Source organism: Oncorhynchus mykiss, chromosome 2 (assembly GCF_013265735.2).
Source record: "Oncorhynchus mykiss isolate Arlee chromosome 2, USDA_OmykA_1.1, whole genome shotgun sequence".
NCBI classification, from domain to species: Eukaryota; Metazoa; Chordata; class Actinopteri; order Salmoniformes; family Salmonidae; genus Oncorhynchus; species Oncorhynchus mykiss.
In genome coordinates this window covers 83,792,605-83,812,974 of record NC_048566.1, presented here as the reverse complement: position 1 = coordinate 83,812,974, position 20,370 = coordinate 83,792,605, and the positions used below count along the sequence as shown (strand labels likewise).

At 42.9% G+C, this 20,370-nt stretch overlaps 1 protein-coding gene and 1 long non-coding RNA gene across 2 annotated transcripts; both read left to right on the top strand.

Moving 5' to 3' along the window:
• The first annotated feature begins 276 nt into the window (after positions 1–276).
• LOC110497954 (cytochrome b-c1 complex subunit Rieske, mitochondrial) lies at positions 277–3,770 on the top strand. Its single transcript, XM_021574443.2, has 2 exons — positions 277–696; positions 3,041–3,770. Exons 1-2 carry the CDS (start codon positions 531–533, stop codon positions 3,649–3,651), a joined length of 777 nt encoding a protein of 258 aa, XP_021430118.1. The 5' UTR covers positions 277–530; the 3' UTR covers positions 3,652–3,770.
• An 8,607-nt stretch (positions 3,771–12,377) lies between these two features.
• On the top strand, positions 12,378–14,471 carry LOC118942895. Its single transcript, XR_005038542.1, has 3 exons — positions 12,378–12,915; positions 13,981–14,015; positions 14,299–14,471. It is a non-coding gene; the product is annotated as an uncharacterized LOC118942895 (long non-coding RNA).
• The last annotated feature ends 5,899 nt before the right edge of the window (positions 14,472–20,370 follow it).

The window sequence follows — 20,370 nt, the reverse complement described above, 5'->3', positions numbered from 1 at the left end:
CCGCCTATTTATACAATTTATCCTCTTAAATGTGATAAACCTAACCACAGTGCTAACCTTATGGCTAACCTTAAATAACAAGACCAAAAAAGCACATTTTTGTTTAAAGGATTTGTTACGATATAGCCAAAGATGAACTAACTACTGTATCTGCGATATAGCCATACGATACTTTGTGGCTGTAGTATCTAGCTAGTGGAAACATTCATAAAGCGACTGTTTACAGTTCAAGGACCCAGCTCAAATGCTGGCATAAGAATTGCCGGAGAAAAATGTGAAACTTTTTGGAATTAATCTACGTGAAGCATCTTTTTATTACGAAATAAGTCACCTATTTTATATTTTGATAATTAATGCGACTATTGAGGCATAATGGTAGCTAAATACTAAATAAATTGCTAACAGTATCCTAAAATATACGTCAGGATTTTACGCAGGCCGATCGACCTGCCAATAAATGGAGGAACTCACGGGTCTTTTCAAAGGTCGGTGTGTCCCTCAACCGAGTTAAATTACTGGTTCGGATAAAGATGCTGTCCTTAGCCGCTCGTTCTGGGGCTTTGTTCCCGTACTTGCAGGCGACCAATGTAGCTGTGAATGGATCCCTCAAAGCACTGCTCCCTGGAGCGGTGAAGGGAGATTCACTGCTGAAATCCAGCTCACAGAAGACGCCCGCTATTTCAGCTTGCGTTAGTGGTAAGGTCGCATTCAGAAAACTAGCTTGCTAACTGCTGATCTTGGGCAATGTATATTGTGTTTTTTTTTTTTTTTAACCCGCCTCAATGTCAGTGATTACATTTTTTGGGGGGGGTTGTCTCAACCAGACCTTTTGGTACTTTGTTCCTTGGCTTTAGTTTAGGTTGATATGGTTCGTCTTGTGAACTTCATGTTGTGACCAAGACATGGCGCCCTGAGTGGACTTGTCAACATCCTGTATAAGAAGCTTAACTATTACATATGAATACAAACTCCTCGTAAAATCAGCTACATTCTACATATCAAACGTTGCACTGTCTAAGAGGCAGCAGAGCCGACCGCCTGAGTCTAGGGGTAATAGACTTCCTGTGTAGATTAAGACACCGCGGTGGCGACGGGAGCTATGGCTCAGAAAATGTACCTAAATTCAGGGATGATGTTTCTCTCAGAATTATCCCAACTGATACACCGAGCAAAAAAAAACTTAACTGTAATTTTTGTCTTCATGCTATGAAGCAGAAACAACAGTAGCCATTTTGGAATGGCAGTGTCCGCCAATCCGCTCCTTTGTTGTTCAACGTGACGTGTCTCCGTAAAGGCTGCTGTGGCTTCTGCAAGGTCCGGAAATTCCGGAGGATGAGGGTCAAGGACCGGAATGGTCTGTAGTGGCAAGACATAGGAAGAAGAGCTCATGATACCGAAAGCAGTGGAGCATCTAGTGAAGAAGGCCATGGTAGGAAGCAAGTGTAATGATGTGGTGAATGTTTGAGACCACCTCACTCACACCCTATTCGACTCACTTTTATTTTATTTTTTATTTCATATTTTATTTAACCAGGTAACGTTAAGCTAGTTGAGATCTTGTTCTTACTTACAACTGCGACCTGGCCGAGATAAAGCAAAGCAGTGCGAAATGCTGTAGCGAAAGAGGTAGAGGAAATTAGCTTGGTTCATTGGATATTGTGGTAGCCAGGGTCAGCAAGAGATTATAAAAATGGATGTGCTTAATGGGAAGAAGATTAAAAACCATGTCCCTGGTGTTTATGCTAGATTGAGGGGAGTCCTCACTGGGCTCCCAATATGTCTGTAGACGATATTAAATAAAATGTCAAGGGAGAGAGTGATTGAGGCCAAAATGTTGATCAGTGGGCAAGGTCAGGTGTGAAAGCCTATCAGTGCTACAGAGGTTTGAGGAGGTTTTGCCTGGGAAAGTACAGATATAATTCCTCAGTTTCAATGTCAGGATTTATCCCATTGCAGTGTTTTAAATGTCAAATAATGGTACATGGAGCTGTTCAATGTAAAGGAAGGAAAAGATGTGCCAAGTGTGGAGGGGACCATGGTTAAGAAGAATGTGGGAGCAATGTGAAGGTTGTGTTCTAATTGGGGGGGGGGGGGGGGGCGTAGTGCAGCATTTAGTTGACGCCAGGTGCAGAGACAGGCTAGAGAGGCTCCGAGATATAGAGCAAGTCATAATGTATTGTATGCAGAGGCTGTAAAACAGATTGGTGGAACTACACTGGCATGATGAAGCTTCCATAGCTGTTCCTTTAGTAAGTAGACCTAATGTCGGGGCTGGTGTTTCTGCTGGTCCTGGCGTGGTTTGGAGGTTGCGCTCATGAAATATTCCACTCATGAATGTGCGGTGTCAAAGGGCACTTTGATAAAGTTGACATCATAGCTTTTATTGGTAAGGTTATCAATATGACTCCGGTTGTGGAAAGCAGAAATGCCAGGTTGAAGGTTGTGGAGATGGAAAAAGAGATTGGGGCTAACGGATATTACTGTTAGGATTGTTCTGCAACCATTAAAGGTGGAGTGTTTCAGCATGATAAAGTGGGAGGATGACAGAAGTTAGTAGGGATTTAGTTTTATTTTCATGTTAATTCAGAATTGGGAAGATCATGATTGATTGTACATTCCAGCACACTAGTTGGCTGCATGCACTTAAATTGTTTGCGGACTGCCATGATATCCTAGAAGAAAAATAAGTTGGCTAGCAAGAGGATGAAAATGGCAGTTTCTTGAAACGGTTGTTCAATCCCTTGGTGTAACAGTTGGGGCAATTTTGAAGTACACTTTCTTTGTCATCCCTGGATTGGGTAATGTTTTCTGAGCCATATCTCGTGCCGGCTCTGGGGTGTCTTAATCTACATAGGAAGTCTGTGCGACCCTAGTGCAGCTGTAAAGCAAGCGGGTCGGCTCTGTTGGCTACACTGTCTGCATGATCTCAAGTCACACAGCTTTGATTGTCATCACTCTTTTATGTATAAAGAACCTGTCTAATAACGTGAAATATATTAAGTGTGAACATAATTTTGCATATTATATTTCTCATATGTAGCCCCTGGTGGAATTCGCATGGCCCACACAGACATCAAGGTCCCAGACTTCTCTGACTACCGTCGTCCTGAGTTGCTGGACCCCAAGAAGTCCTCCCAGGAGAGCAGCGAGTCCAGGAAGACCTTCTCCTACCTGGTCACTGGGGCCACAGCTGTGGTGGGCGTCTACACAGCCAAGACGGTGGCCACCCAGTTCATCTCCTCTATGAGCGCCTCAGCCGACGTGCTGGCCATGTCCAAGATTGAGGTGAAGCTGGGAGAGATCCCAGAGGGCAAGAACATGACCTTCAAGTGGAGGGGCAAGCCTCTCTTCATCCGCCACCGAACTGAGAAGGAGATCGCCACCGAGGAAGCTGTGGATATGGCCATGCTACGTGACCCCCAACACGACAAGGACCGCGTAGCCAACCCGAAGTGGATCATCGTGATCGGTGTCTGCACCCACCTGGGCTGTGTGCCCATCGCCAATGCCGGAGACTACGGAGGATACTACTGTCCCTGCCACGGCTCCCACTACGACGCCTCGGGGAGAATTCGGAAGGGACCCGCACCTCTCAACCTAGAGGTGCCCTATTACGAATTCCCAGACGACGACACCGTTGTTGTGGGATAATGTTTGCGCTCCATTACTTCCCTCGCTAGTATATTTATTTGTTTTTTCAAATGGTTAAATCTGAGAACTTAGGTTAAAGAAAGGTTACTAATAAAGGGGCATTTTAAAATAACCTGAAACATGTTTTTGTGTATTTGTTCAAAGGTAAGATAAAACCAGTTAACATTGGATCCAGCGCTTTGCTCTCAGGTTACCTGCTCTGGGTAGTCTGTTAAATCTCTTGCCAAAAATGGTTACTTTCTACATTTTGTCTGCAATGCTCTGAATTCTCCTGAAGAGTTTTAGGGCCTCCAGGATATCTTGGTAGGCTATAGTGTCAGGAATGAGGGTGGTTTGCCTCACTGAACTGGAGGAACATCATTCTAACTGCTGCATATCAACACAAACATTCCCGTTGCCTTTTAATTGTCGAAAATGTACCTTTCAGATTGTAGGCAGCAAACAGCAGTAATGTTCACATTTGGATTGCTCCATGTCAAGGGGTGGTGATATTACCATCAACACGGGTAAGATGGGTATACACTGGCCTATTGGTATACATCGGTGTGAACGTCAGTTTGTCAACAGATACAGTGCCTTGCGAAAGTATTCAGCCCCCTTGAACTTTGCGACCTTTTGCCACATTTTAGGCTTCAAACATAAAGATATAAAACTGTATTTTTTTGTGAAGAATCAACAACAAGTGGGACACAATCATGAAGTGGAACGACATTTATTGGATATTTCAAGCTTTTTTAACAAATCAAAAACTGAAAAATTGGGCGTGCAAAATTATTCAGGCCCCTTAAGTTAATACTTTGTAGCGCCACCTTTTGCTGCGATTACAGCTGTAAGTCGCTTGGGGTATGTCTCTATCAGTTTTGCACATCGAGAGACTGAATTTTTTTTCCCATTCCTCCTTGCAAAACAGCTCGAGCTCAGTGAGGTTGGATGGAGAGCATTTGTGAACAGCAGTTCAGTTCTTTCCACAGATTCTCAATTGGATTCAGGTCTGGACTTTGACTTGGCCATTCTAACACCTGGATATGTTTATTTTTTTAACCATTCCATTGTAGATTTTGCTTTATGTTTTGGATCATTGTCTTGTTGGAAGACATCTCCGTCCCAGTCTCAGGTCTTTTGCAGACTCCATCAGGTTCTTCCAGAATGGTCCTGTATTTGGCTCCATCCATCTTCCCATCAATTTTAACCATCTTCCCAGTGGGGATGGTGTGTTCATGGTGATGAGCTGTGTTGCTTTTACGCCAAACATAACGTTTTGCATTGTTGCCAAAAAGTTCAATTTTAGTTTCATCTGACCAGAGCACCTTCTTCCACATGTTTGGTGTGTCTCCCAGGTGGCTTGTGGCAAACTTTAAACAACACTTTTTATGGATATCTTTAAGAAATGGCTTTCTTCTTGCCACTCTTCCATAAAGGCCAGATTTGTGCAATATACAACTGATTGTTGTCCTATGGACAGAGTCTCCCACCTCAGCTGTAGATCTCTGCAGATCATCCAGAGTGATCATGGGCCTCTTGGCTGCATCTCTAATCAGTCTTCTCCTTGTATGAGCTGAAAGTTTAGAGGGACGGCCAGGTCTTGGTAGATTTGCAGTGGTCTGATACTCCTTCCATTTCAATATTATCGCTTGCACAGTGCTCCTTGGGATGTTTAAAGCTTGGGAAATCTTTTTGTATCCAAATCTGGCTTTAAACTTCTTCACAACAGTATCTCGGACCTGCCTGGTGTGTTCCTTGTTCTTCATGATGCTCTCTGCGCTTTTAACGGACCTCTGAGACTATCACAGTGCAGGTGCATTTATACGGAGACTTGATTACACACAGGTGGATTGTATTTATCATCATTAGTCATTTAGGTCAACATTGGATCATTCAGAGATCCTCACTGAACTTCTGGAGAGAGTTTGCTGCACTGAAAGTAAAGGGGCTGAATAATTTTGCACGCCCAATTTTTCTGTTTTTGATTTGTTAAAAAAGTTTGAAATATCCAATAAATGTCGTTCCACTTCATGATTGTGTCCCACTTGTTGTTGATTCTTCACAAAAAAATACAGTTTTATATCTTTATGTTTGAAGCCTGAAATGTGGCAAAAGGTCGCAAAGTTCAAGGGGGCCGAATACTTTCGCAAGGCACTGTAAGTTGAATGCATTCTTTATGGCACCGACTCAATAAAAGGACTGGTGTCAGTTTAAACCAAACCCTGAAGAAGGGTTAGGCCCCTATATTCTTAATGTTTAAACATGCATAGCACACCAGTCTAGAAACAACTGACTTGATAAGTGGCAGCTTTCACAGATGTAGCGTATGAGTGACTTCCAGAAGGACATAATTAAATAGGTATAGCTTTTCACAATTCTTAATTTGGGTAGTCCAAACAAAGGACAAACCTCTTGAAATAACAGTAATTTCATGAACTTGTTCTTTCAATCAGTGTCTCCTTCCCTTCTCATGGACCATGGAGGTTTTCTTCCTTCAGTGTACAGCCCCACTATTACTAGTGTCTTGTCCTTCATTTGAAAATCTGCATTTGAGATTGTTCAAAATGGCATACCAGCATAATTTCCTTTAAAAACCCTAAAGAGATGTGTTCTCTGAACTCCCCTCAGAGGCCTTGTCAGTCTACATACTGCATCTCTGGCTGGTGCCCCTTGTTCACATAACCCTGGAGGGCAGCAGTCACCTGCTGCTGTAGGGTGGTGTTACCCATGACCAGGGCAGTCAGCTGGGCCATGTTGGTCAACTGGACATCACCCATGACATCAGAGTTTCTGACGATGCACCGGGGTCAGTTCCATGATTGGAGGCAGCGGCAGAAACTGGTCATCCAGTAGGCCACTGACAGCACCCCCCTGACCGATGATTCGGAAGAGGTAGGGAGATATGTCTGAAATAAAGCATCAGTTACACAACCGTTTTAAATGTTAGACCACAAGCCATTGTTCTCTACGAAGTTAGTTGGTGCACAATTCTTATGATTATTTTGAAGTGTATGGTCTAAGTGATCTCACCCTTCGACATGGAGCATTATTCACAGTTGGCTACTAACAATACTAAGGAATTTTCATTGAGCTGACAAGCATTCTTTTCATTTTGATAATCCCCAGTGAACTTGAGTTTCAAATTCCTTTGTGTCCACATCGCCAATGAACTATCATGGTTTAAACACACCGAGACCGTCGTGAAGACGGCACGACAATGCCGTTTCCCCTTCAGGAGACTGGAAAGATTTGACATGGGTCCCCAGATCCTCAATGTTCTACAGCTGTACTGTCAAGAGCATCCTGACCAGTTGCATCACCGCCTGGTATGGCAAATGCTCTGCATCTGACCATAAGGCGCTACAGAGGGTAGTGCATACGGCCCAGTACATCACTGGGGCCAAGCTTCCTGCAATCTATATACTAGGCGGTGCCAGAGGAAGGCCCCAAAAAATTGTCAGACTATTCTCCCCCCCCCTTTATTTTACAGTGCTGCTACACGTTTTTATCTATGCATAGTCACTTTACCCCACCTACATGTACAAATTACCTCGACTAACCAGTACCCCCGCACATTTACTCGGTACCGGTACCCCCTGAATATAGCGTCATTGTTACTTTTATACATTCATTTTTTTGTTATTTAGTAACTTTTCTTAAGCCTATTTCCAGAAATGCATTGTTGGTTAAGGGCTTGTAACTAAGCATTTCATGGTAAGGTCTACACCGGTTGTATTTGGCACATGTGACATAACATTTGATTTGAATAGCAATGCCAAAAGGGGGGGGCCTCCAACCAGTCCTCTTGCAAAGGCTAGACCCCCTGCTGCCACGGCCCCTTCGTAAAATCACAGTGGCCTATATCTGCTGTTTTAGACAACTCAGAACACATCTTTTCTTCTTTGGGACATTCTGGGGAACAAAGGTTGAGGGTTCAGACCCACATTCTTCAATAATCAAATGGGTATGATGACTTAAAAAACAGAAGTGACATTTGAACAGCAGGAAATATGTGGCTACAATAAATAGATAAGCATTGTCAGGGTACTACAGTATAATATAGATGTAAGTATTCTACATGTTTCGGTTTAGACATTTTAATTAACATAAATGCTAATTCCTATTTGCTACAGTTCAAGTTACAATGTATCACTTCATGATATGGGCTAATGATGAGGATACAAGTATCATTTGCTCTCTGACACTGCATGTGAGCTACACAGTGATAAGATACAAATACTGCAATATAAACTAATAGTCAAACTACCTTGCTGATGAACTAAAATCCTTATTAAACTGTATGCTTGCTAGATTTATTTTAAGGTTCGATGCCAGTCAAAATTTGTTATTTTTGTTTTTAACAATGTGCATATCTGTCATTGGTTTTAAAGCCTCATTCTTGATTTCCATTGAGCCTTGTCATAGTCGTTTTGCATGGCCCGGTGCCCAGGGTGAGCGGAATTTTAGACTATTCCATTGATCCTTAATTGAAATCTCCACTCACCAGGCCAAGCAAAATGCACTGGCCCAGTGCTTCATTGGATTGGTTAATTTCATCTAAAGCCACTACAGAGGGCGATGAGCGAAGCGGTCTGAAACGTGTTTATAGTTTTTCATATGGTCTGTTTTTCCAATAATATTTAGTCATTCCTATATTGGGAGTCATGAGTTAATCATTAATTACCACATGAAATTAGCATACATCTCTAATACATTTGATAAATATTGCTGGTATTATTGACCTTTTATTTAACTAGGCAAGTCAGTTATGAACAAATTCTTATTTACAATGACGGCCTACCAAAAAGTAAAAGGCCTCCTGCGGGGACGGGGGCCTATAAAAATATTGGACAAAACACACATCACGACAAGCGAGACAACACTACATAAAGAGAGACCTAAGACAACAGCATGGCAGCAACACATGGTAACACAGCATGGCAGCAGCACAAAACAGGGTACAAACATTATTGGACACACAACAGCACACAGGGCAACAAGGTAGAGAACAATACATCACGCAAAGCAGCCACAAGTGTCAGTAAGTGTCCATGATTGAGTCTTTGAATGAAGAGATTGAGAACTGTCCAGTTTGTGTGTTTGTTGCCAGCTGGTTTCTTCACGCATCGCGCAGACAGAAACAAACATCTTTCTGGTAAGGAGAGGGGCGGGGCGTATGCCTTATGATTAACGAGACATGGTGTGATCACAACAACATACAGGAACTCAAGTCCTTCTGTTCACCTGACTTAGAATTCCTCACAATCAAATGTCGACCACATTATCTACCAAGGGAATTCTCTTCGATTATAATCACAGCCTTATATTCCCCCCCAAGCAGACACATCGATGGCCCTGAACGAACAGTATTTGACTCTTTGCAAACTGGAAACCACATATCCTGAGGCTGCATTCATTGTAGCTGGGGATTTTAACAGGGCTAATCTGAAAAACAAGACTCCCTAAATTATATCAGCATATCGATTGCGCAACCAGGGCTGGTAAAACTTTGGATCATTGCTATTCTAACTTCCGCAACGCATAATAGGCCCTCCCCCGCCCTCCTTTTGGAAAAGCTGACCACTACTCCATTTTGTTGCTCCCTGCCTACAGACAGAAACTAAAACAAGAAGCTCCCGTGCTCAGATCTGTTCAACACTGGTAAGACCAATCTGACTCCACGCTTCAAGACTGCTTCGATCAGGTGGATTGGGATATGTTCCGCATTGCTTCCAACAACAACATTGACAAATATGCTGATTCGGTGAGCAAGTTCATTAGAAAGTGCATTGACGATGTCGTTCCCATAGCAACGATTAAAACATTCCCAAACCAGAAACCGTGGATTGATGGCAGCATTCATGTGAAACTGAAAGCACGAACCACTGCTTTTAACCAGGGCAAGGTGACCGGAAACATGACCGAACACAAACAGTGTAGCTATTCCCTTTGCAAGGCAATCAAACAAGCTAAGCGTCAGTATAGAGACAAAGTAGAGTCACAATTCAACGGCTCAGACACAAGAGGTATGTGGCAGGGCCTACAGTCAATCACGGATTACAAAAAGAAAACCAGCCCCGTCACGGACCAGGATGTCTTGCTCCCAGGCAGACTAAATAACTTTTTTGCCCGCTTTGAGGACAATACAGTGCCACTGACACGGCCCGCAACCAAAACATGCGGACTCTCCTTCACTGCAGCCGACTTGGGTAAAACATTTAAACGTGACTTGAGTAAAACATTTAGACGTGTAACCCTCGCAAAGCTGCAGGCCCAGACGGCATCCCCAGCCGCGTCCTCAGAGCATGCGCAGACCAGCTGGCTGGTGTGTTTACGGACATATTCAATCAATCCTTATCCCAGTCTGCTGTTCCCACATGCTTCAAGAGGGCCACCATTGTCCCTGTTCCCACGAAAGCTAAGGTAATTGAGCTAAACGACTACTGCCACGTAGCACTCACTTCCATCATCATGAAGTGCTTTGAGAGGCTAGTGAAGAACCATATCACCTCCACGCTACCTGACACCCTAGACCCACTCCAATTTGCTTACCGCCCAAATAGGTCCACAGACGACGCAATCTCAACCACACTGCACACTGCCCTAACCCATCTGGACAAGAGGAATACCTATGTGAGAATGCTGTTCATCGACTACAGCTCAGCATTTAACATCATAGTATCCTCCAAACTCATCATCAAGCTCGAGACCCTGGGTCTCGACCCCGCCCTGTGCAACTGGGTACTGGACTTCCTGACGGGCCGCCCCCAGGTTGTGAGGGTAGGTAACAACATCTCCACCCCGCTGATCCTCAACACTGGGGCCCCACAAGGGTGCGTTCTGAGCCCTCTCCTGTTCTCCCTGTTCACCCATGACTGCGTGGCCATGCACGCCTCCAACTCAATCATCACGTTTGCAGACGACACTACAGTTGTAGGCTTGATTACCAACAATGACGAGACGGCCTACAGGGATGAGGTGAGGGCCCTCGGAGTGTGGTGTCAGGAAAAAACTTCACACTCAACATCAACAAAACATAGGAGATGATCGTAGACTTCAGGAAACAGCAGAGGAAGGTGGAAAGTTTAAAGTTCCTCTGTGTACACATCAACGACAAACTGAATTGATCCGCCCACACAGACAGTGTGGTGAATAAAGCGCAGCAGCGCCTCTTCAACCTCAGGAGGCTGAATAAATGTGGCTTGTCACCTAAAACCCTCACAAACTTTTACATATGCACAGTTGAGAGCATCCTGTCAGCCTGGTACAGAAACTGCACCCTCCTCAACCGAAAGGCTCTCCAGAGGGGTGGTGCGATCTGCACAACGCATCACCGGAGGCAAACTACCTGCCCTCCAGGACACATACAGCACCCGACGTCAAAGCTGGGACCAAAGAAGCTGTTTTACAGTCTCATCTCAAGGCCATCAGGCTGTTAAACAGCCATCACTAACACAGAGAGGCTCGAAACAAACATTGGCCACTGTAATAAATGGATCACTAGTCACTTTAAATAATTCCACTTTAATAATGTTTACATATCTTACATGTATATACTGTATTTTATACTATCTATTACATCTTGCCTATGCCGCACGGCCATCGCTCATCCATATATTTATATGTACATATTCTTACTCCATCCCTTTTAGATTTGTGTGTATTAGGTAGACTACTGGTTAGATATTACTGAACTGTCGGAACTAGAAGCACAAGCATTTCGCTACACTCACATTAACATCTGCTAACCATGTATGTGACCAATAAAATTTGTTTTGAGTGTAATGTTTACTGTTTAAATGTTTTGTTTATTTCACTTTTGTTTATCTATTTCACTTGCTTTGGCAATGTAAACATGTTTCCCATGCCAACAAAGACCCTTAAATTTAAATTATATTTGTACAACTGAATGCATTCAACTGAAATGTGTCTTCTGGATTTAACCCAACCCCTCTGAATCAGAGAGGTGCAGGGGGCTGCATTAATCGACATCCACGTCATCGGCACCCGGCGGTTAACTGCCTTGCTCAAGGGCAGAACGACTTTGTCAGCTTGGGGATTTGATCCAGCAATATTTTGGTTACTTGCACAATGCTCCTCATGTAACCCGCCAGGTTACATGCCACCCCGATGGGGTGTGGCTTGATGCGGACATTACTGTTTAAAGGACAGCGGTACATTTTGAACCTGATCCCACAACCTTTTTTAAACAGGTCGTTTAGAACAGCACCATTTCCGTTTAATTGAATGCTTATTGCTTGTTTTCGTACGCAGCCCTGAGCTTGTGTGACCTTTTCCTGAGATTTTGCCATTTGAACTTACAGTATATTTAGCAAAGGAGACAGATAACTGATCTTCCCAACTATAATGCTGTCCTCTATCTGGCAAATTAATTAATTATATGTGCAACATAAGTAGAAGATTCGATCTTGCACAATTCACAATGTTAAAAAAACAAACATAATTACAGTAATTTTACAACCTCAATCTATCATACTAATTGGATTGATGTAATAAAGTTTTAACCAATGCTCTGTAACTACAGTGAATTTACAACTATTTTATATAATTTGCAAAGTATGTAAATGTATGCACTCGCTACTGTAAATTGCTTTTTATAAGAGCGTTTGCTAAATTACTAAAATGAAAGTGCAAATATAAACTAACGCTCTGGGTTTAAAATATTATGGCATTTAATGGGGAGGGGGGGATTGGAACCAATCACACAATATATACAGTCAATTTACCTCACGGAATGTGGAAAGAGACCGTTTGTAATATGTTTAATCTAACAATTTTGCGAGAAAGGGAAAAGTGTCTGTAGCCTATTGTGAAATGCAAAGTTTTACAATATGTAATCATTTTTCATGCATTTGCAACATTGTTGTGCTTGAGCGCAGTTTACCCAGAGTACACCGGGAAACGGGCAGAGGAACATGGCGCAGGGTCGACGAGGAGGACGCTGAACAATTGAGGATTACATTCCGTGGATATTTCGGAGATCATGCTGAAATCCTAAAATGAGAATGTGAAATGGTTTCACTCCCGAAATCTTGGATATCTACCACTGCCCCTTTGATGAATAATAGGAAAACGCCTCTCAGGAATACCTGCAATTGCATTCATAAACATTTTTTTAGGACTTACAAACCCTGAGCATTGTTTTTTATTCACAAACGTCACATTTTCATCTAAATATTACATGGGAAAATGGCTGAGAGAAATAAAATGATTATAGAGGTCCCACAAGGAGTTGATAGACTTCGAGTGGAGCATAAAAAGGTAAAACAATGAATTAGCTTGCTACTGTAGCTAACGTTACCTGGCTAGCGTGAGCTGTGCGTGTTGATCATTCACGCACGCGGTCGACAACAGAATTTTGCAAATCGTTTTGCATTTTCGTGAGATGAGACCTAACATGTATTCCCTTTCAGCAGGTTGCATATTCATTTATGCCTTTTTTTCTAGAAGCTTCCTTGAGGTAGCGGTCACATGTTGCTTGTTGTTTATTTCAGCGTGGATCCTGGACAATACATGTTGTGTACAACCATCGAGAATGCATAATCAAGTTTGTCAATTTCTCTGATATTGACCCATGTTTATCTATTTCAGCAAGAACAAAGCATGGAAAGTAAACAAATTAACCATGCACGTAACAATACACAAGCATTTCCTTGTGCGGCCGGCCTACTGCCCATTAAAAATTAACCTAGATTCAACATCCATAACTAACTACTTTAATCTTATCTAAATGTAAAGCGAATAGCAATCCAAAGTGTAGGGCATTGATGACTGATGATGTTTAATAAAAGGCATTTACTGGCAATGCAAATGCAGTACAGGACAACAGTGAAGAAAGAGCCAGCTAGCGAGCCACTGTTAGTCAGTTGGCAAAGTCATGTTCTTGTTGTGTTACATTAGAATTGGAGTCTTGCAGTATGCAATGGAGGGTGCAACTTTATGCCTTTCAAATAGAAACATAGGCCTAATGTGTTGGGACATGCTTCTACCCAAAGTGTAGTACTGTAGTAGGCTACTTCCTGGTATGACATTCATTGCAAAGTATGCAGATGCCCCTTCCTGCCCCCAGGTTGGTGCTCCTGTGTATGTAAGTATATACTGGGGGGTTCAGAAAAGCTTTTGATCCTTTTACATTTCGATACAATTCATCTTTGACAGCTGTTTAACCAAAATACTCTAAACTTCCCGATAATTTGCTTCTGTGTTGTTTCCCCCCAGTGAGTAAGTGTAAACAACTAAAATGGAGAGGGTTCTTCTGTCAGTTTTTTTTAGGGAGAATAGAAATGCAAAGTTTGACTTAAATAATTGTCACTCTGTTAACAACAGGTGGTGCAAGGCTGTGAAGGTCAGATCCAGCACTGGTGAGTTTGTGTAGCGATTCCATGTAGTGCCTGGCATTGGAGTCAGCCACTACCACTCATACACACAGCATCTTGTGAGTTATGGTGCTACTGTGCTTCTAGATAACATTACTAGTTCCACCACGAGTCACTCACTACATCCTTGATAGTACATAGATAGATAGGCTAAACACGAGATCTATGTGTCCTTTCAGGCATAACCTGTAGATCAGGAAGGGCATGTGTAATGTTTTGTTTGTGTGCCATTTTTTTAACTGAAATTAAAAAAACTTTGGACTTTCAGGGCGAAGGTAAAGGGTGACTATGAAACCCTCGAGGATCGACTCAAAACTCTTCCAGATCAGGTGTCCTATGACATCATGGTACGTTCCATCTTTCTCTTATCAAATCAAAGTTTATTGGTTGCGCACACAGATTTGCAGATGTTATCGCAGGTGCAACAAAATGCAATAACAATAGACAACCCCCCCCCCCCCACACACACACACACACAATAAAATAAATTATTAAGAAATGTCAGAACGAGCAATATAAATAAGAGTCCAGAGTCCAGAGCATATATATAATATATATACAGTATTCAGACCCCTTCACTTTTACCTCATTTTCTTACGTTACAGCCTTATTCCAAAATGTATTAAATACATTTTTTCCATCAGTCTACATACAATATTACATCATGACAAAGCAACCTTTGTGATGAGATTTGAAATTGAGCTCAAGTGCATCTGGTTTCCATTGATCATCCTTGAGATGTTTCTCCAACTTGATTGGAGTCCACCTGAGGTAAATTAATTGGACATAATTTGGAAAGGCACACACCTTTCTATATAAGGTTCCACAGTTGACAGTGCATGTCAGAGCAAAAACCAAGCCATGAGGTCAAAGCAATTGTCCATAGAGTGCAGAGACAGGATTGTGTCTAGGCACAGATCTGGGGAAGGGTACCAAAAAATATCTGCAACATTGAAGGTCTCCAAGAATACAGTGGCCTCCATCATTCTTCAATGGAAGAAGTTTGGAACCACCAAGACTCTTCCTAGAGCTGTCCGCCCAGCCAAACTGATCAAGCAGGGGAGAAGGGCCTTGATCAGGGAGGTGACCAAGAACCTGATGGTCACTGACAGCTCTGGAGTTCCTCTGTGGAGATAGTTGCCCTTCTGGAAGGTTCTCCTATCTCTGCAGCACTCCACCAATCAGGCCTTTATGGTAGAGTGGCCAGACGACGCCACTCCTCAGTAAAAGGCACATGACAGCCCGCTTGGAGTTTGCCAAAAGGCATCTAATGACTCTCAGACCATGAGAAACAAGATTCTCTGGTCCTGATGAAACCAAGTTTGAACTCTTTGAGTCATGTCTGGAGGAAACTTGGCACCAATCTCTACGGTGAAGCATGGTGGTGGCAGCGTCATGCTGTGGGAGGTGTTTTTCAGCGGCAGGGACTGGGAGACTAGTCAGGATAAAGAGAAAGATGAGCAGAGCAAATTACAGAGAGATCCTTGATGAAAACAAGCTCCATAGCACTCAGGACCTCAGACTGGTACGACGCTTCACCTTCCAACATGACAACGACCCTAAGCACACAGCCATGACAATGCAGGAGTGGCTTCGGTACAAGTCTCAATGTCCTTGAGTGATCTAGCCAGAGCCCGGACGATCGAACATCTCTGGAGAGACCTGAAAATAGCTGTGCAGCCATGCTCCCCATCCAACCTGACAGAGCTTGAGAGGATCAGCAGAGAAGAATGGGATGAAATTCCCAAATACAGGTGTGCGCAGCTTGTAGCGTCATACCCAAGAAGACTCAATTGCTGTAATTGCTGCCAAAGGTGCTTCAACGGAGTACTGAGTAAAGGGTCTGAATACTTTTGTAAATGTAATATTTCTGTTTTTAAAAAATTTGCTAAAATGATTAACCTGTTTTTGCTTTGTCATTATGGTGTATTGTGTGTAGATTGAGGGGGGAAATTTAAAAAATAATAAATAAATAAAAAACTATTTTGTGTTAAGGCTAACTTTTTTTTTAAAGTCAAGGGGTCTGAATACTTTCTGAAGGCACTGTGTGTATATCTAATGTATGGACAGCATATGATTAGAAAAAGGTGTGTATGGCAGTAGTTGTACAGGATGAGCCATGACTAGAATACTATATATGCTAACCGTAGCAGGTAGCCTAGCTAACTAGGTGAAAAATCTGTCTGTTCCCTTGAGCAAGGCGCTTAACCCTAATTGCTTCAGCGTTGCCATTGATAATAGCTGAGGGTTTCTTAGCTATTATCAACAGCGACAAATACATTAACAATTCAAACTTGTACATGTGTGAAATAGGATAAATGTAAGCACCCATATACAAAGTGGATAAAACAAACATTTTTTTCAGCAGTATGAAATTATACTGGAAACTTTCTGAACAAATGTAAGAAATAATAAAAAAATGTGAAATGCAAATTTGGCTAGAAAACAGGGTGACTGTGTCTGTCGGCGCCATCTTGTCCAGTCAAATGCAGTAAATGCACTGGGGAGTGAGTTTCCATAGCAGGGTATTATTTACAGTTTATTATGAGGTGTGTCGAGTGAATTCCCAAACCATTGTCCCCTTTTGATCTGGAGCAAAAACACAGCAGTTAATACAGCGAGATGGGTGCTTTTGAGATGTTTACACATGGTGTGTTGTAGGGAAGGCCTTATCTTTCCCTATCAGTTTCTATTCTCCTTTTCTTTCAGCTATTCAGGTTCACTTTTAGTTTGTAAAAAAAGTATGCAGAACCATGTTTAAATTGCCCTAATATACAGTGCCAGTCAAAAGTTTGGACACACCTACTCATTACTCATTCTCTGTGCTAGAGGCATCACTACAGAACCTGGTTTGATTCCAGGCTGTGATTGGGAGTCCCATAGGGCGGCGCGCAATTGGCCCAGCATCGTCCGGGTTAGGATTTGGCCGGAGTAGGCTGTCATTATGAATAATATTTGTTCTTAACTGATGTGCCTAGTTAAACATTTAATAAATAAAACTCATATGGAATCATGTAGTAACCAAAAAAGTGTTAAATCAAAATAGATTTTAGATTCTTCAAAGTAGCCACCCTTTGCCTTGATGACAGCTTTTCACATTCTTGCCATTCTCTCAACCAGCTTCATGAGGTAGTCACCTGGAATGCATTTCAATTACATTGTAAAAAAAAATCTTTACGACCCCTTTCTCAATACTTTGGTCACTTTTTCAAAACTCTTTACACAGTTCTCCTAACCAACTTTCAGTTTGGCACAGCAGTTAATTTCACATCCAAAATTCACTAAAACTACCAAAACACTCCATACATGTCTCAGATTAACTCATTATTCCATAACACTGACAAAGTTTGTCACCCAACAAGAATACTTTGTCACACGAAAAACAATGACCTAAAAACACTAACAACAGGTAGCATTACCAAAAAAGAATGACACCTCTCTACTGTTTAGAATTCACTGCAGTATATGTTACAGGAATGAATCAGATATGGTGCAATATGCTTCAATATGTTTTATCTACCAAGGGAATTCTCTTCGATTATAATCACAGCCTTATATTCCCCCCCAAGCAGACACATCGATGGCCCTGAACGAACAGTATTTGACTCTTTGCAAACTGGAAACCACATATCCTGAGGCTGCATTCATTGTAGCTGGGGATTTTAACAGGGCTAATCTGAAAAACAAGACTCCCTAAATTATATCAGCATATCGATTGCGCAACCAGGGCTGGTAAAACTTTGGATCATTGCTATTCTAACTTCCGCAACGCATAATAGGCCCTCCCCCGCCCTCCTTTTGGAAAAGCTGACCACTACTCCATTTTGTTGCTCCCTGCCTACAGACAGAAACTAAAACAAGAAGCTCCCGTGCTCAGATCTGTTCAACACTGGTAAGACCAATCTGACTCCACGCTTCAAGACTGCTTCGATCAGGTGGATTGGGATATGTTCCGCATTGCTTCCAACAACAACATTGACAAATATGCTGATTCGGTGAGCAAGTTCATTAGAAAGTGCATTGACGATGTCGTTCCCATAGCAACGATTAAAACATTCCCAAACCAGAAACCGTGGATTGATGGCAGCATTCATGTGAAACTGAAAGCACGAACCACTGCTTTTAACCAGGGCAAGGTGACCGGAAACATGACCGAACACAAACAGTGTAGCTATTCCCTTTGCAAGGCAATCAAACAAGCTAAGCGTCAGTATAGAGACAAAGTAGAGTCACAATTCAACGGCTCAGACACAAGAGGTATGTGGCAGGGCCTACAGTCAATCACGGATTACAAAAAGAAAACCAGCCCCGTCACGGACCAGGATGTCTTGCTCCCAGGCAGACTAAATAACTTTTTTGCCCGCTTTGAGGACAATACAGTGCCACTGACACGGCCCGCAACCAAAACATGCGGACTCTCCTTCACTGCAGCCGACTTGGGTAAAACATTTAAACGTGACTTGAGTAAAACATTTAGACGTGTAACCCTCGCAAAGCTGCAGGCCCAGACGGCATCCCCAGCCGCGTCCTCAGAGCATGCGCAGACCAGCTGGCTGGTGTGTTTACGGACATATTCAATCAATCCTTATCCCAGTCTGCTGTTCCCACATGCTTCAAGAGGGCCACCATTGTCCCTGTTCCCACGAAAGCTAAGGTAATTGAGCTAAACGACTACTGCCACGTAGCACTCACTTCCATCATCATGAAGTGCTTTGAGAGGCTAGTGAAGAACCATATCACCTCCACGCTACCTGACACCCTAGACCCACTCCAATTTGCTTACCGCCCAAATAGGTCCACAGACGACGCAATCTCAACCACACTGCACACTGCCCTAACCCATCTGGACAAGAGGAATACCTATGTGAGAATGCTGTTCATCGACTACAGCTCAGCATTTAACATCATAGTATCCTCCAAACTCATCATCAAGCTCGAGACCCTGGGTCTCGACCCCGCCCTGTGCAACTGGGTACTGGACTTCCTGACGGGCCGCCCCCAGGTTGTGAGGGTAGGTAACAACATCTCCACCCCGCTGATCCTCAACACTGGGGCCCCACAAGGGTGCGTTCTGAGCCCTCTCCTGTTCTCCCTGTTCACCCATGACTGCGTGGCCATGCACGCCTCCAACTCAATCATCACGTTTGCAGACGACACTACAGTTGTAGGCTTGATTACCAACAATGACGAGACGGCCTACAGGGATGAGGTGAGGGCCCTCGGAGTGTGGTGTCAGGAAAAAACTTCACACTCAACATCAACAAAACATAGGAGATGATCGTAGACTTCAGGAAACAGCAGAGGAAGGTGGAAAGTTTAAAGTTCCTCTGTGTACACATCAACGACAAACTGAATTGATCCGCCCACACAGACAGTGTGGTGAATAAAGCGCAGCAGCGCCTCTTCAACCTCAGGAGGCTGAATAAATGTGGCTTGTCACCTAAAACCCTCACAAACTTTTACATATGCACAGTTGAGAGCATCCTGTCAGCCTGGTACAGAAACTGCACCCTCCTCAACCGAAAGGCTCTCCAGAGGGGTGGTGCGATCTGCACAACGCATCACCGGAGGCAAACTACCTGCCCTCCAGGACACATACAGCACCCGACGTCAAAGCTGGGACCAAAGAAGCTGTTTTACAGTCTCATCTCAAGGCCATCAGGCTGTTAAACAGCCATCACTAACACAGAGAGGCTCGAAACAAACATTGGCCACTGTAATAAATGGATCACTAGTCACTTTAAATAATTCCACTTTAATAATGTTTACATATCTTACATGTATATACTGTATTTTATACTATCTATTACATCTTGCCTATGCCGCACGGCCATCGCTCATCCATATATTTATATGTACATATTCTTACTCCATCCCTTTTAGATTTGTGTGTATTAGGTAGACTACTGGTTAGATATTACTGAACTGTCGGAACTAGAAGCACAAGCATTTCGCTACACTCACATTAACATCTGCTAACCATGTATGTGACCAATAAAATTTGTTTTGAGTGTAATGTTTACTGTTTAAATGTTTTGTTTATTTCACTTTTGTTTATCTATTTCACTTGCTTTGGCAATGTAAACATGTTTCCCATGCCAACAAAGACCCTTAAATTTAAATTATATTTGTACAACTGAATGCATTCAACTGAAATGTGTCTTCTGGATTTAACCCAACCCCTCTGAATCAGAGAGGTGCAGGGGGCTGCATTAATCGACATCCACGTCATCGGCACCCGGCGGTTAACTGCCTTGCTCAAGGGCAGAACGACTTTGTCAGCTTGGGGATTTGATCCAGCAATATTTTGGTTACTTGCACAATGCTCCTCATGTAACCC